This window comes from Stylophora pistillata, chromosome 5 (assembly GCF_964205215.1).
Source record: "Stylophora pistillata chromosome 5, jaStyPist1.2, whole genome shotgun sequence".
NCBI lineage: Eukaryota > Metazoa > Cnidaria > Anthozoa > Scleractinia > Pocilloporidae > Stylophora > Stylophora pistillata.
Window position 1 is genome coordinate 30,989,681 of NC_142523.1, and position 14,172 is coordinate 31,003,852.

Here is a 14,172-nt window from a genome sequence, read left to right on the forward strand (position 1 = left end):
CAGTTGTAATATTTGATAGCTTATAGTAAGCGTTTTGAGATACCCTGGAAGGTTTATTAATTACAAAGGCTTGCAGACCAGAAAAGGGAAATTATTGAAAGGTTTATCAGACATATCAGAGTGGGAGTAATCAAAAACTTACTTTACTGTCTTAAAAAAAAGTAGATGAAAATGAAAACTGAAAAAAAAAAAAACAAACGCAAGAAAAAACAAAAACAAAATATGGCAAGCGTACGTGTCAGCTTAAAATTCAAAGGGAGCTAAAACTTTAATAAAATTTAATAAAATTTAATAATTTAATTCAACATTTTTAATAAAACAGTTATTCCACTCGCGTTTGTTGGATATGAGATGATTATAGCCAACTCAGCGCTACGCGCCTCGTTGGCTTTCTATCCTCTCATATCCAACGCGTGCTCGTGGAATAATTGTTAAATAGTGGAAGGACATCAATAAACCTTCTTATATGGAGTCCCTGAGACCCACTGCTTGTCCAACGCGGTTTGGGTTAGACTTCCTGTAAATAACCTGTCCTATGAGGCATTGTTAATTAGAATTATATTACTATCCTGGTATTACTATCCTCCTCTGGGAGACTAAGGCTCAAATTAGCTAAGCTAACTTGCCAATACAAATTGAATTGAATACCTCTTGAAATTCAATTATTGAGTAATTGAAGGTGACAAAAATCTAAGTCATGCAGGCAAGTCCGTAACTCGGAATGAGATATAGCAAATTGTCTTCAAATGACTTAAGCAATGTTAACGTCTATTCTGTTTCATCGGAAATAAGATAGCGTAAACACTGACAAACCTGATGGAAGTAACACATCTCACCGAGAAAAAGTTCGAACCATCAAGAATGTCTCACCATCTCCTTTCAGCAAAGATTTCTGCAGTTATTGGAAGAAACTGATTTTTCCAGTTTTTCCATGGGAAAAGTACAAATTAGAATTATCTTGTTACGATTGCATTGCTACAGATGTTACCCTTAAACAAACTAGTGAACAACAGACAATCGAAGTAAGAGTACGAATATAAAGCTTCCATTCCATTCACATGTGCAAATAATTCCTTTACTAGCCCAAAACGGCAGAGTATTTTTTTTTTAAATTGGATTTATCATCCACTCATGCTAGCATTTAGCATAGTTAATAGCCTAACAAGAGCAAATAAAGTGAAAATCTGGCAATTGCCGTCAGCGTCCTATACACAGCCAAACCCGCCGTAAGCAAGCTTGTCGTAAACGATCACCCGCGAAGAGTGACTGGGTGACCGCTTGATGCAGGTGCCATAGAATTTGGGTAAAGTGAACCCTTAATACAGTGTGACCGATTTCTGACAAACAACTTTGACCCGCAAAGAACAAGTGGAAAGACATGTATCAACCATTTGCCTATAAATATCATCCCATGTTGCCTTTGATCATTACTCATTAATCCTCAAAGCATCCGGTCTGATAATTTGATAAAGGTAAGAAATTTTCAGTCATCAGATACAAATCCTTAGCCCATGCGATTAATCCAGCCTCACTAAATCATACTTATCATTAGTGCATTACTCTTTCCTCGATATAACTAACTTTATTTTCTTGCTTTCTCCCCTGGTTACTGCTCATTACAGCATGTAATTATTAGTTTAATCATACATCCGAATTGTGAAATGTTTCATTATAAAAATTTGTTTTTATAATTTTTGAGCCACTAAAATCTATCGATTTATGTTTTTAATGTCTTTCCCACTCTTTTTATTTTTTCTGTCATCAACTTACCTGACCCTGTAACAATAAGGCGGTAAGTAACCATTAGACTAAGTTTTCTATTAACCCTCTAATGCATTATTGATTTGATCATTTTACCGCAAAAATAACTTAACCAAGACAATGTCATTCATAATTTTATTTTTATTTATTTGATTTGATTCAATCTAACGTTTATAGACTAGGTTATTACCAAAATTTAGCACAATTTAGAAGGTGTAAGATGTAAGCGATCTTTTGTTAAAAGATGAAAGTGTTGTAGCTAAAGTACGGGTTGTTTTTATTCGGATAATGTGAGCACAAAGCGTGGATGTGAGACTTAATGATACATTGGTGAACAGCGTAACTAAAGTACGGGTTGTTTTTATTCGGATAATGTGAGCACAAAGCGTGCATGTGAGATTTAATGTTACATTGGTGAACAGCGTAACTTCAAGATGGATTCGGATAAGAAGGTAAAGAGAATGTAAAATGTGCTTATTGACTGGGTGGGAGGGTCCGACGGGAAAAATATTTGTCTCGAGGTCTTACTCGTGCAGACAGCATGACCTCGAGCAGAAAGCCAAATATTATCCCGTCCGGTCCTACCAAACTTAGTCAATAAGCTTTTTATCATATGACTACTAGGTGTTGAAGATTTCAACTTTTGTCGCCATAGGTAGGATGTACTTGTATGCAAAAGAAGGGCGCGCACTGCACAGCTAGTAAAAGCATTCTACATTAAAAATATTCCTCTTTATTTCCTCAGTATCTTTCGGGTTCTTCCTTCCTAAAATTGGGGTGTTTAAAAATGGCGTATTGGGCTTTTGAGCTCTGTGAATATACGAAGAGTCTCCCGGAACAAGGAAAATTTGTGGGCTAGCATATTCGAGCGTTTACGGGCGATTTAATTGAGAAATTCTCTGCAGAATGCATATCGAACTACGCAGTTGCGAATCTTCACAAGTTTGTTCCCACGACAAAAGAATTGTAACACCTAGTCGAAGCAGATTTTAAGAGTTTGTATGAGAAAATGGAGTCAGAGTTATGAGTTTACTCTTACACCTTGGGAAAAGGTAGGCTTGAATTTAAGTATTTCTTTTTCGTAGCGATGGAAGCTTTAACCGATGCAGGCTGCATTTCCAAGTACGCAGCGAAAGAATATTCCATTCTTAGACAGCTATTTTTAAAAAAAAAATCTTTTCCCATACATTTACTTATACTGTTTCGGCGCCAATTTGCTTGTAACACGAGAACCGCCTCCGCCCTATTGTCCCAAATTTCTGGCAATATTCAGTTTCAACTTTCAAACAGCTCAAAGGTCTTTTAGATCCTTCCACTTCTGCCGCTTGCCACCAGCAGTTCTAAATCTTTAAGACGAATTTTGAGAATGGTAGTCTACAGGTTTCAAAATACATTCATCTCTGTTGCGTCATGTTCAGTGGACAAAGCTATTCGAGAAACCTTTTGATCCTTTAATTTCAAACGAGCCCACTGCATGTTATGCCGGATAAGCAAAGGAAACACTTAATGTATCACAAGTGTCACTCAATCGTCAAATTACTTTCGGAAAGCTGATCAAATAATATTGTTCGAGATAGCTTAAAAACTACAGTAACAATAAGAAACAATAAGCTACATTTTACATAGGTTTTTTTTATTTATTTATTTCATTTAAGAGTTGTTTCATCCTGTTAGAAACAAAAAAAACAAAAAAAAAAAGGGAAACGGCCCTTAAACCAGTTTCCACTTTTTTTAAGAATTCCGACATGTTATTAAGTTAAAAGAATCTTCCTCCATAGCTATCCTAGATCAATGTGGAAGTTACTTATTAATACCTAAAATAATTAACAACAATTGACTGACTAATTGTTGTTTCCTTTCTTTCATTTTACCTGATGCTCAAAAGACGGTAAGTGATGAAAGGATGTAATCTACATTAGGAACTATTGGGAGCTTGATTTGGTTTGAATTTATGACTAATTTTGGACAAAATATACTTGTAAAGTAACACAATGCTAAGGGTAGGTTTCTATTGTCCGTTTTAGCACAAAGTTCTATTCTCAGTTGGTAGAGAGCAAACCATTTACTATAATTATTGTATTTTTGTATTGTGGGACTGTATTTTCAATAAAGAACACAGAAGAATTTAGTTGAGGTAGGTGGATATGGGGTTGTAAATGGAAGAATTTAGGGAAAGAATATAGGTGCCTAACAAGATCAGAACACAAGCAATATTTTAATGAATCATATGTTGTCTGAGTAGTACTCTGTAGTAACATTACTTTAACATTGCCAATAATTTTTTACCCACCAAGATTTACAATTGACCTGGGGGTTTTATTTAACAGAAAGTTCAATTGAGATAGAGTGTCACCATAATAGACTTCAGGAACAATAATCAGAGATATCACTTAAACACGACAGAATTCGATGTAAAGGCAAGCACATGATGTAATCATATGATTTAAAGTACAAGAATATTTCAAGTTTTCTTATTATTGTTATTACATACCAGTGAGTTCCCCAAATTCAAGCTATATCACTATAAAATCAAAACCCATGAAAATCCTGTGAATTTATTCATGGCAAATTCACAGATTTTTCACAGGATTTTCATGGTTAAATCAATGATGTTTTCATGGTCTCAGTGCCATGAAATAGACATGAAAAATCCCATGAGAAGCCTGTGAAAATTTGTCATATTCACGACTCATGGAACATTGTGTAAAGTGAGGTAGAAGCCATGAAATACCCATGAAAATGGCCTTTCATGGCCTTTTCAAAGGTACTGAAAAACCCATGAATTTCATGTCAAAAACAATTCACTAGGTCTTAACGGGTTGTAGGAAATCATGACCCATGAATATCCTGTGAAAATGTAAAAAATTCATTGAGTGTGAAAAATTTCCCTGAATTTTCATGGCCTCTCCATGGCATCTTCATGGCACATGAAAGTTAATTGCCAGTTAGTTGTCATGGGGTTGTTGGGAATATGCAAGCACCATGAAAATTCCTAGAAAATCCAATGAATTTGGAATGGAAAGGTCTCCTCTTTAATTGTGCCAAAGACTAGCCGTATGCTTGCAATACAATAAAACTCTTGTGTGCTAAAATTCGAATGTAAGCTGTCAAGCAGCATTTAATTCTCATGTTATACTATTTGTTTTTGTTGATTCTGTAAGTTGAGATTCAAAGATTTCTACTCAGTTTTAATTTGACTCAACACTCTTAGGAGTGAAAGGCTTAATTACAATTGAATAATTGATTTTTGAATTACAATCTTGTTGTAACTGTTTCAATAAATTGTAATGAAGTTATCCTTAACTGCAGACTAAATAGCTGTTTGCCTTTTTTTACTGGGCTCGAAGGCTGTCAAGCGTGACTAAAATAATCCTGAAACCTACAGCTTAGTGATAGATTTATTTCATCGTAAAGCGTAAGCTTAAGAAATTGTGGCATGCAAGTGACCGATTCGATTCTCAGTTTTGATCACGTACCGAATATCACAATTTATACTCACCACAAACTTTCAAAATCGTAGCTTTATAAATGGCCGTTTGCGTGACCCTTGTACCGGCCAGTCGATATGTGAACTGTTGACCCTTCTTTTAATTCTACGGCGCCAACGACTTGCTCTCCATTTGTACCACTCACGCTGTTTTCGTTTTCCCATTGAACAACAGTAAAAAACCCATCTTTAGAGACGTTATATTAAGCAAAACAGTCAAGAAAAGAAATAGCTTAACGCACGAGCCATCAACGTATGAAGAGTACCTTTCACAGCTGAGAGCGAAATGGAATTTTCCTTGCTTCCGATCACGAGCATAATCACGTGGATATTTCGGGAATTGTCATTGGCCAATAAGGAGAATCCGCTAGCTTGCCCAATTGCAGTCTCAAAAGGAGCGCGCAAAATTTCCGACTCTTCGACCGGTACTCTGCTTTTGGACGATGCTTAACCTTGGATCCATGTTTTGAAGATGAAATAAATAAATATATCTTATTAGACGTTTTGTTGTGTAGTATCGCTGAGTATTTTTACGAGTTGTGTCGTATTTTGACGAGCTCGGAGGGCGAGTCAAAATACAAATAACTAAATACAAATAACCGCAAACATCCCACCCCAGGGGAGGACATCCATCACACAGTAATCTCGTGTGTGGGAAATGAACATCTCCTACCCCTAACCCTGCAGTAGACGGGACCTCCGTTTTATTCGTCCTTATCCGAGAAGATTAGAATATCTATCCATTTCATTGATGTCATAGAAAGGTAGCAAATTCTCCTCAGTTATTTTAAGACCATGAGTACTGGTCCGGCCTGGGCTCGAAACCTCGACCTCCCGCACAACACAATCCGGCGCTCTAACCAGTTGAGCTAACCAGGAGGCGGTTGAGGCCATTTACCCTTTGTTCCAGTTCACAGCTCTGTAACTGCCAGCGACTGTAATTTCTGAGGACATGTTTCTACCCTAATTCCTTTGACATCTACACTTTCGATTCCAATTTTTAATGGCATGGACTGAAATGTTTCAACGGTCTCGTTGAGAACATGAACTTGAACTTTTTCGAAAGGCTCTTGCAGTCCCAGTACCCCAGCAACCTGTTCATTTAGGAAAGTTTCGTTCGATGCCTCCTGTAGGATGGCGTTTATTTTTGCTTTATCATTGGCCTTCATCCACCCAGGGACAGTTCGCAACGAATAAAATTCACTTGGCGTTCCTTCCTTACAGCTGGTCAGGGTCACAGCGGGTGTCCCCTCCCATGGAACATCTGGACGTCTCTCATCGTCAACATATAAGGCAACGTTGTCGTCGGTCCAGTTTCTGATAAAATTTCACCTCCATAAAGAAGAGGGTGGTGATTTCGAGAGCAACCATCTATTCCACACCTGCGGGCCTTTAGGCAATCTTTCCCCCTATGACCAGACGCTATGCAATAGAAACACGGCTTTCTTTCTTTCGCGATCTTCCAGCGGTCATCCGCTCCTGTACCGTAATACTCCTTGCAATACCACACCCCGTGATGGAAACTGTGACAGAGAGAACACGAAGGCTTTACACTACGCGCTCCGCTCTCTTTCTCCCTTGCAACAGCATGTAAACTTTGCATCCTGTTCTGATCCTGAAATCTCGGTACTCTCGGTAGTCTGACGTACTCGACAGGTCTCGACTCAATCCCGTTCACCATTTCCACTGCTACTATTTGGAATCTAACTTCGTCTTTCGACCAGTCTCTGAAAGCTATGACTGATCCTTGTCTGGTGTGTTCGTTTAACCAGCGACTGTAATTCTCTAGCTAACGTTCAGGCAACTCTTTACCAGCAGGCTGTGAAGAGTTCTACCTCGCAACTCCCCATCTCTTCCTTTGACCTGTAACTTTACCACTGTAACTCTAACAAGGTCAGCAAACTTCTCCAGTGCGTGGATATCGTTGCTTCTTATTAACGGTGCCTGTTCTAGTTGATCCAAGTAGGCTCGCAAAAGCCGGCGCGTACCTCCATACTTCGTCTTTAATTAATATTTAATTTACCTCCTTGTATTCGGAGGCGTCGAATCCAAGACCACAGATGGATTTCAAAGCGTTCCCTGTAAGTCATTGTTGTACCCTTGCCATTTTCAAATGTACTGGCTCCATTGACTCGCCTAAAAGACTTGTAAAAGGGCCCAAAAATCTTCAAACTTTCTCTTGTCACCACTTAACGTCGGAACTGTTAACGGCTTAAAATATCGGTTTCGGTCTTCGTGGCTACCGTGACTTTTGGACGCGCCGACTTTGATTACATTTTGACCCGCTTCGATCATTATTTGTACATCTCTTTCGATCGTTTCAGACACTTCAAATGCTTCTTTTTCTGCAGCTTCCTCATCGAATTCCACATAGAACGCGACCAGTTCCTCTAAAATCTCATGTGCGTCCTCTGGGGCTGCTCACAGCTGTTCAATCACAATTTTCATCTCCGTTATTTCTGAATCTTTTAAGCATAGTTTTTCCAACTATGTATGACTTTTGTGAACTTTGTCTTTGCCTTACGTTTTCTTTTCTTAGTCTCTATCAACAGAATGTCCTTTTGCTTCTGTTTGTCGACTCCACTTGGTGAGTTTTGTCGTTTTTTCTCAGTAAACTTCAATAGCTTCGCCATTCTCGGATTCGGTAGCCATAGCACTCAACTCCAAAACTCAACTCGCAAACGAAACTTCAAAAAATATAATAGCTCATACCTTGCTCTCATCGTGGTCGCCAAATATGTTCGGGAACGAAACGGAAATCAAACAAACGCGTTTATTGGTAACACAGCCTGGTAACTCACGGTAAGCACCAACGACCGCCAAAAAAATTGCCACTAGAAAACTCATAACTTTCCACTCCTCTCTAAGAACCTTGCACACCTCAAAAATGAAAGGTCTGCGTGATTTGCTAACGACATTTTAACTTAAAATCTGCAAAGCACGCGCGTGTAAGTCGCGTGCGCAAAGGTGCGGTAACGTCTTCTTAATATAAAGGGAATGCTTTGGCAGTCAAGTGAAAGACTTCATCTGTTTTCAACTTGAACATGACGTGGGAAATAAATCCTTGGGCATATGCAAAACTCACCTGAATCCCTCTTGGTTAAAAGAGCCCACGCCCACGAGGATGCTGATACAGGTATTTCTAGAAATAAATTAAATTATAAAACTGTGTTTTCATCATGGGTACTTTACTTTCTATTTAATAATGGTATGGCTGTTGGCAGTCAGGGTACTTTAATTTTGTTTAATAATGGTATGGCTTTTAACAAGCAGGGTATTACAGAATTGATTGAATGCTTATTAGCCCAAGCAGATTCTTAGTGGCCATACAAAATGTACAATGCAGCTCTTTTACCCCTTTAAACTCCCGTGAGTGATTAAGACAGAACTTTCTCTTCACAGTATCAAATGAATACAAAATCACACTGACAAGTCATGAGAAGAAAGAAAAATATCAATAAGGGGATTATTAGTTGATCCAATACTAAATTCGCCGAAGTAACAGCTAGCAGAAGAATTGAATGGCAGACAGTAACAAGAATTACTTATGAGGTCTTGCTGCAATAGTTCATTGTACTTACTCTTAATAACTGTGTAATCTGTAACGTTGTACTCCTTAATATGCCTCAGCCTTACTTCCAAAAGGCAGGTGTACTTTCCCCCTTGTTGGACATCAACCTTTGTAAGCTTTAGTGGGGCTAAAAAGTCCTGTTGCACATCTGGATCTGGATTCCGCACACTCTCCAACAACTTCCCATCTTTAAACCAGGAAATCCTCTTCAGTGAGGTGCTGAATTCATTTCCTCTTCTAGTTAGGTTGCAGAAGATTATAATGCCGTCGTCTGGATTAAGAACACTGGAAACTGAGACTTTTATTATTGGAATTTCATTTCCTGAAATGCAAGAATGTGTAAACCATTACATGAAGATTGTAGTGGCCGACACAAGCGAAGCAAAATTTCGACAACTATGAGTTTCGCAAATGAAGACACACTATGATGCGAGGATATATTTTACGGACAAGCCTTGAATCGTTTTATTTAACGTAGTCGTGGTATCCAAGTACTTATCATAAACTGAAATATGAATTTATAAGGAAGAAGCTCAGCTAAATGCGAATAGACAAACCAACATTCCAAAGATTCCAATATAAAGGCAAGATGCAAAGCTAGCTAAAAACTCAAACAAACTCACAAACGAACTATATATAAGCTCAAGGAAGGGAACATTAGCACTCACATAACACTCCCGCTTGTAAGAATTGAACCAAAACAAACTTCAATATAAGGTAGGTATTCGGAAGCGAAACGGGAAATCCAAACAGACACTTTTACTCTAACACAGAAAACTGTAGTCTTACGGTAAATATGACAACAACCATTAAACAAACCGCCAAATGATAAACTAAAAACTTCAACTACTCTCCTCTAAAAATCACACACGTCAATGTTAAAAAAGGGTCCGTGTGATTTGCTTACGATATTACTTCGTAATCTCAAAGCACGCACACACGAGTTGCGCGTGCACAAGTTTGTAAACGTCTTCTTAACAGTAGGCAAAAGGCGTGGCAGCCATTACAAAGATGAAGATTATTGGCCAAAAGCTCAAGCATCAGGTGGATAGATTTTTCTGTTAACAAATACAATTTGTTTCCCAGTTGGAATGGAGATGGCTTATAGAAATATTTTGCTGCAAGAGGATTTTTATAAAAAGGTACTTTACCATTTAAGATGAGGGCATAACTTTTTGATGATCACTCACCCAATATGTAAATTGCACATTCAAAGTGAAAAATAACAGGAACTTTGACTCTGAACAATGGCAAGTAACCACACTACAACTTAACAGCTCATCCTATTCTCAGTGGTTTAAAGGAGATAGCAGTAATGTTTTTCCCCTCAATAAGATGCCAGTCTTCAGAAAAGTTAACTTGGCATTTCCTCCTGTTTTCTGACAGTTTATTTTTACTCAATTCTATACTATGTGGATAGACACGACATACATAATAGACTTATTTATGATGTGAGAGTACAAAGTAGTGAAATTTCATCTGAAATACATAGACTTACCTGTAATAACGCTAACACTAAAGCCATGCCTCTTTGGTGCGCTTACATTTTTCGCAAAAGCATGGCATTCATAGCTTCCAAGATCACCGTACTGACTGTCATCCTGAATTGTTACATTCTTCAAAGTCATGGTAGTGTACAATTTAATGTTTCCTCCTACAACGAAAGCAATTAACTTGTTTGCAGGAGAAGAATATGGCTTTGTACTGTACAGATTATAAAGGGGGAGGGGAGGGAGAGGGGGAGGGGAGGGGGAGGGGAGGGAGAGGGGAGGGAGAGGGGAGGGGGAGGGGAGGGGAGGGGGGGTCCTGATCCCATTCCAGGCACAAATTGATAAAAAATTATCATGGCATCAAGTATCCAAAAAAGGAAAAGTTCAAATCTCTCTTGTTATATGTGCGAGGTTTCAGGGAAATCTTGATGTTCTGAAAAACGTAAGGAAATAAAATTCATGGGTCACATATAATTCAGGAGGGAAATCATGACTCAGCCTCGTTCACACTATTTATGACGATTTTAAGAATCCTGCTTTGGGAGTAAAGTTTGAGGTCCAGAAGTTGTTTTGTTTTTATTTTTTTCTGGAGCCAGATACATTATCTGTAATACAAAGATGTACTCACTTATATTCTCTGTTCTTTGATTAAACACAAATCTATCCCCCCCTAACTTTCTGTATTGGTTAAGGTCATCTCTCCTATAAAACTCTATTCTATCTGGTTGAAGTTTACCAGATGCATCAAATGTAATGCAAGTAACGTTTGCTGAAGTGTACTCTAGAGGGTAAATGTTCTCTGGGAAAGGTTGTATGACTCCAAATGGTGGTTCCCCTGAAAAAAAAAAAAGAAAAGAAAAAAAACTTGTACACGTCCATTTATAAAACTGCAGGAACTGCACATACATGTACAGTATACTTGTTTCTAATATCCTAAGCACCTCCTCCAGAAAATGACATACACTGCAGGAAAATTAGGGAGATCCAAACTGGGATTACTCAAAAGGCTGCAAGGCAGGGGAAAATAGGCTAGAAACAAGAAACCGGTGTGCTTTTCTGCATGGTGGGGACAGATTAATTTAAAGCTGTAATAGATTTTTGCCCATACTGTACCTTACCACTACGAAGCTGTTATATAGGTACATTGTAACTATACCTAAAATTCGCAATCTCAGAATTGCAGCTCGATTAGCAAGAACATATGATTTTCAAATTAGTATATTTTAAAAGCCTATGTAATGCGGTAAAAAAAATTTAATGCATGAAAACACTGTCTAATTTCACAAATTTGACTTCAAATATCATTTCCAAATTCATGTATACAATTCTAAATGGCCAATGAGCTAAATTTTGTAGAACAAACCACACAATTTTCATAATTATTCAATAGAGTGTTAATCTGTTGAGGAACCATAGGCTGATAGTTGCCCTGCGGAAATTTGATGTTCTCAAAACAAATATTTTCCTGAGAAAGTGAGGCTTTCATAGCAAATATGCTAGTTTTAAGAACATCAAACTTCCATGGGGCTACTATCAGACCAATAGTTCTGAGACATTAACACTCTATTGTCTTTATTGTGCACCACTAAATTTTCTTCCGCGTGCCAGTTGAAAAACAGTCAAAACCCACTAAATGCAGGGCAATCAAATATCTATTTATGCATACAGCCCGTCACAAATGTCAATAATTCGCAACTGTACATTGGAATACATTATACCTGTCAGAATTGAAACTTGCTGTTTATCCGATCTGCCTAACTTCGCGGCCGACAAACCATTCAAAATTTTTCACGGATGAGTACTATCCATCCAGGTATTTTCCACAGATGGGCATTATCCATCCAGGTATTTTCTGCGGATGAGCACTATAGGCTGATAGTGTCTCTCCACAGATGAACACTATCGCATCAGGTGATCAATTTAAACCAATAAGAATTGGAGAAAATTTAGTGGTGAACTAGAAGGGCTGATAGTGTCTCTCTACGGATGAACACTATCGCATCAGATGATCGATTTAAACCAATAAGAATCGGAGAAAATTTAGTGGTGAACTATAAGTGGTGTTAGCACTCAGTCACACTTAAAGATTTTTCGATCAGTTCATTATAAATTTGAGATGATTCCAGAATTATTGACAAGTTCTGATTGCAAACTTCAAAGAAAACATCGAAGATTCAAGACAATACCTTTCATTTGTAACCACAAAAATAACCCCGTGAGTATGAGGTTTTCGTTAGAGAAAGCACAGGTAACCCAGGCTCACTGTTTGTATCACGTACACATGGTTAACTAGAGAGAACATACAGGGCGAAGTTTAGGTCTAGAAAACAAATCGCCATATGGTAAGTTTCATTGATTTTTATTTCCATTTTCAAGCCAATTTTCAGACCTAAACTTCGCCCCATAATTGTTCTCCCTATTTTACCATGTGTACGTGACACAAACAGTGAGGATGGGTTACCTGTGGAGAAAGCTCGTAATTTGCATCGGGAGATCGAAATGTATTCGTTCATGCATTCCGACAGATAATTATACGCTCACAAAGCTTCAAAGAAAGTTATAAAACAATGCTTAATATGAGATCGCAAATCATCTATTTGAAAGCTTCGGTTCCCTTCTTCGGTTCCCTTCAAAGGTTTCAGCCGACGGTTTGGGGAATGCGGGTGATCCTCGGTGCAAAAACCTGACGACGTTTTCTTTGTTTCATGAGGTATTGTTTTGCTGCACGCTATTATTTTATAATGTTTTGTTCTCTTTGTTTTACGCCACTCGTGAGCTTTACAGGTTTTTACATAGAGGATGAGCCCCGTATGCACTAATTTAACTTCACGAACACATTCTCAGTAAACCAGCATGTTTACGTCGCTTTCCGTTCAAGTTTCGTTAGCAGAATGAGATTTGTTTCGGAAGCCCTCGCATGGCAAGTGAAGTTCCTTCGGAGCTACCACTATATCATCATTATAGGGTTCTTAATACACATTCACCCTTACCTTGAGCCTTCACTGTTGCAAAAATGATGAGAATCAGAGGAATAATTTTTTCTAGTACGGCCATAGTGTTCGCCACACCTAAATTTATCGATAGCGCAGAAATCCGCGGAAATCGAATCACAGTCATCCCAAGCCCACGTCTCGAGGAAAAGCGAAGGATTATTTAAGAAAACGTCATGCGTTGTGTAATGCGGTGTGACGTTTGATATTAAACAGGAAAAACAGTGATGGCAAGGCAAGCCCAAAACGACGGAAATCTCCGAAAAAAAAACAACATCCGCACAAGAAATGGGTAAGTTTTATAGTTTTATTAATCTAGCGTGTAAGATGTTCATGTTTCGGAAGATTTAGTGTATTAAATGGACCATATTTTGTTCCCCATACTATTCCTTATGACGCATTTAAATTATCAACGGTTACTCACATAACTTAACACCGCTTCACATAACGCGTGACGCTTTCATGAAATAATCCATCGCTTTTCCTCGAGACGTGAGCTTGGGACTCCTGAGCGGAAATACGTGTTTTAAGGCACGATCGGCGTCATGATCGGCACGATACAGTATTTTACTGGTCAGCGGACAGCTTAACGTGACCTTAAAAAGCTGATAGCTTTTACAATTATAATGTTTACGCCGTGAGTCTGGTCGACAACGTAAAAAGGTAAAGCTTAGAGAGAATACCGTAAACTTAGATTTGAAATTCTGCAAATCTTTGGAAGGAGCAACTGCAAAATACAGGGCCATTGATGTCCACCTTGTCGGCATTCTTTGAAGAACGAGGCAGTTAACAAAAGGATGCATCGGATGTAAATACAGTGCTGTGGTCTAAGCAGCGTCCGCTGGCCCTTGGCGCCTTACTTTTGCTCTTGGG

The 14,172-nt window shown here is 38.4% G+C and overlaps 1 protein-coding gene and 1 pseudogene across 1 annotated transcript in view; both read right to left on the reverse strand.

Moving 5' to 3' along the window:
* The window catches only part of LOC148731419 (uncharacterized), a 387,633-nt pseudogene that overhangs the window by 177,256 nt on the left and 196,205 nt on the right, over positions 1-14,172 (reverse strand).
* The window catches only part of LOC148731420 (neural cell adhesion molecule 1-B-like), a 284,150-nt gene that overhangs the window by 170,775 nt on the left and 99,203 nt on the right, over positions 1-14,172 (reverse strand). Inside the window, exons 2-3 of the mRNA XM_088761154.1 lie at positions 10,938-11,144; positions 10,318-10,473 (exon numbers count right to left, since the gene is read on the reverse strand). Coding sequence (XP_088617280.1) covers positions 10,318-10,447 — 130 coding nt within the window. The 5' untranslated portion in view covers positions 10,448-10,473; positions 10,938-11,144. The remainder of the gene's footprint in view (positions 1-10,317; positions 10,474-10,937; positions 11,145-14,172) is intronic.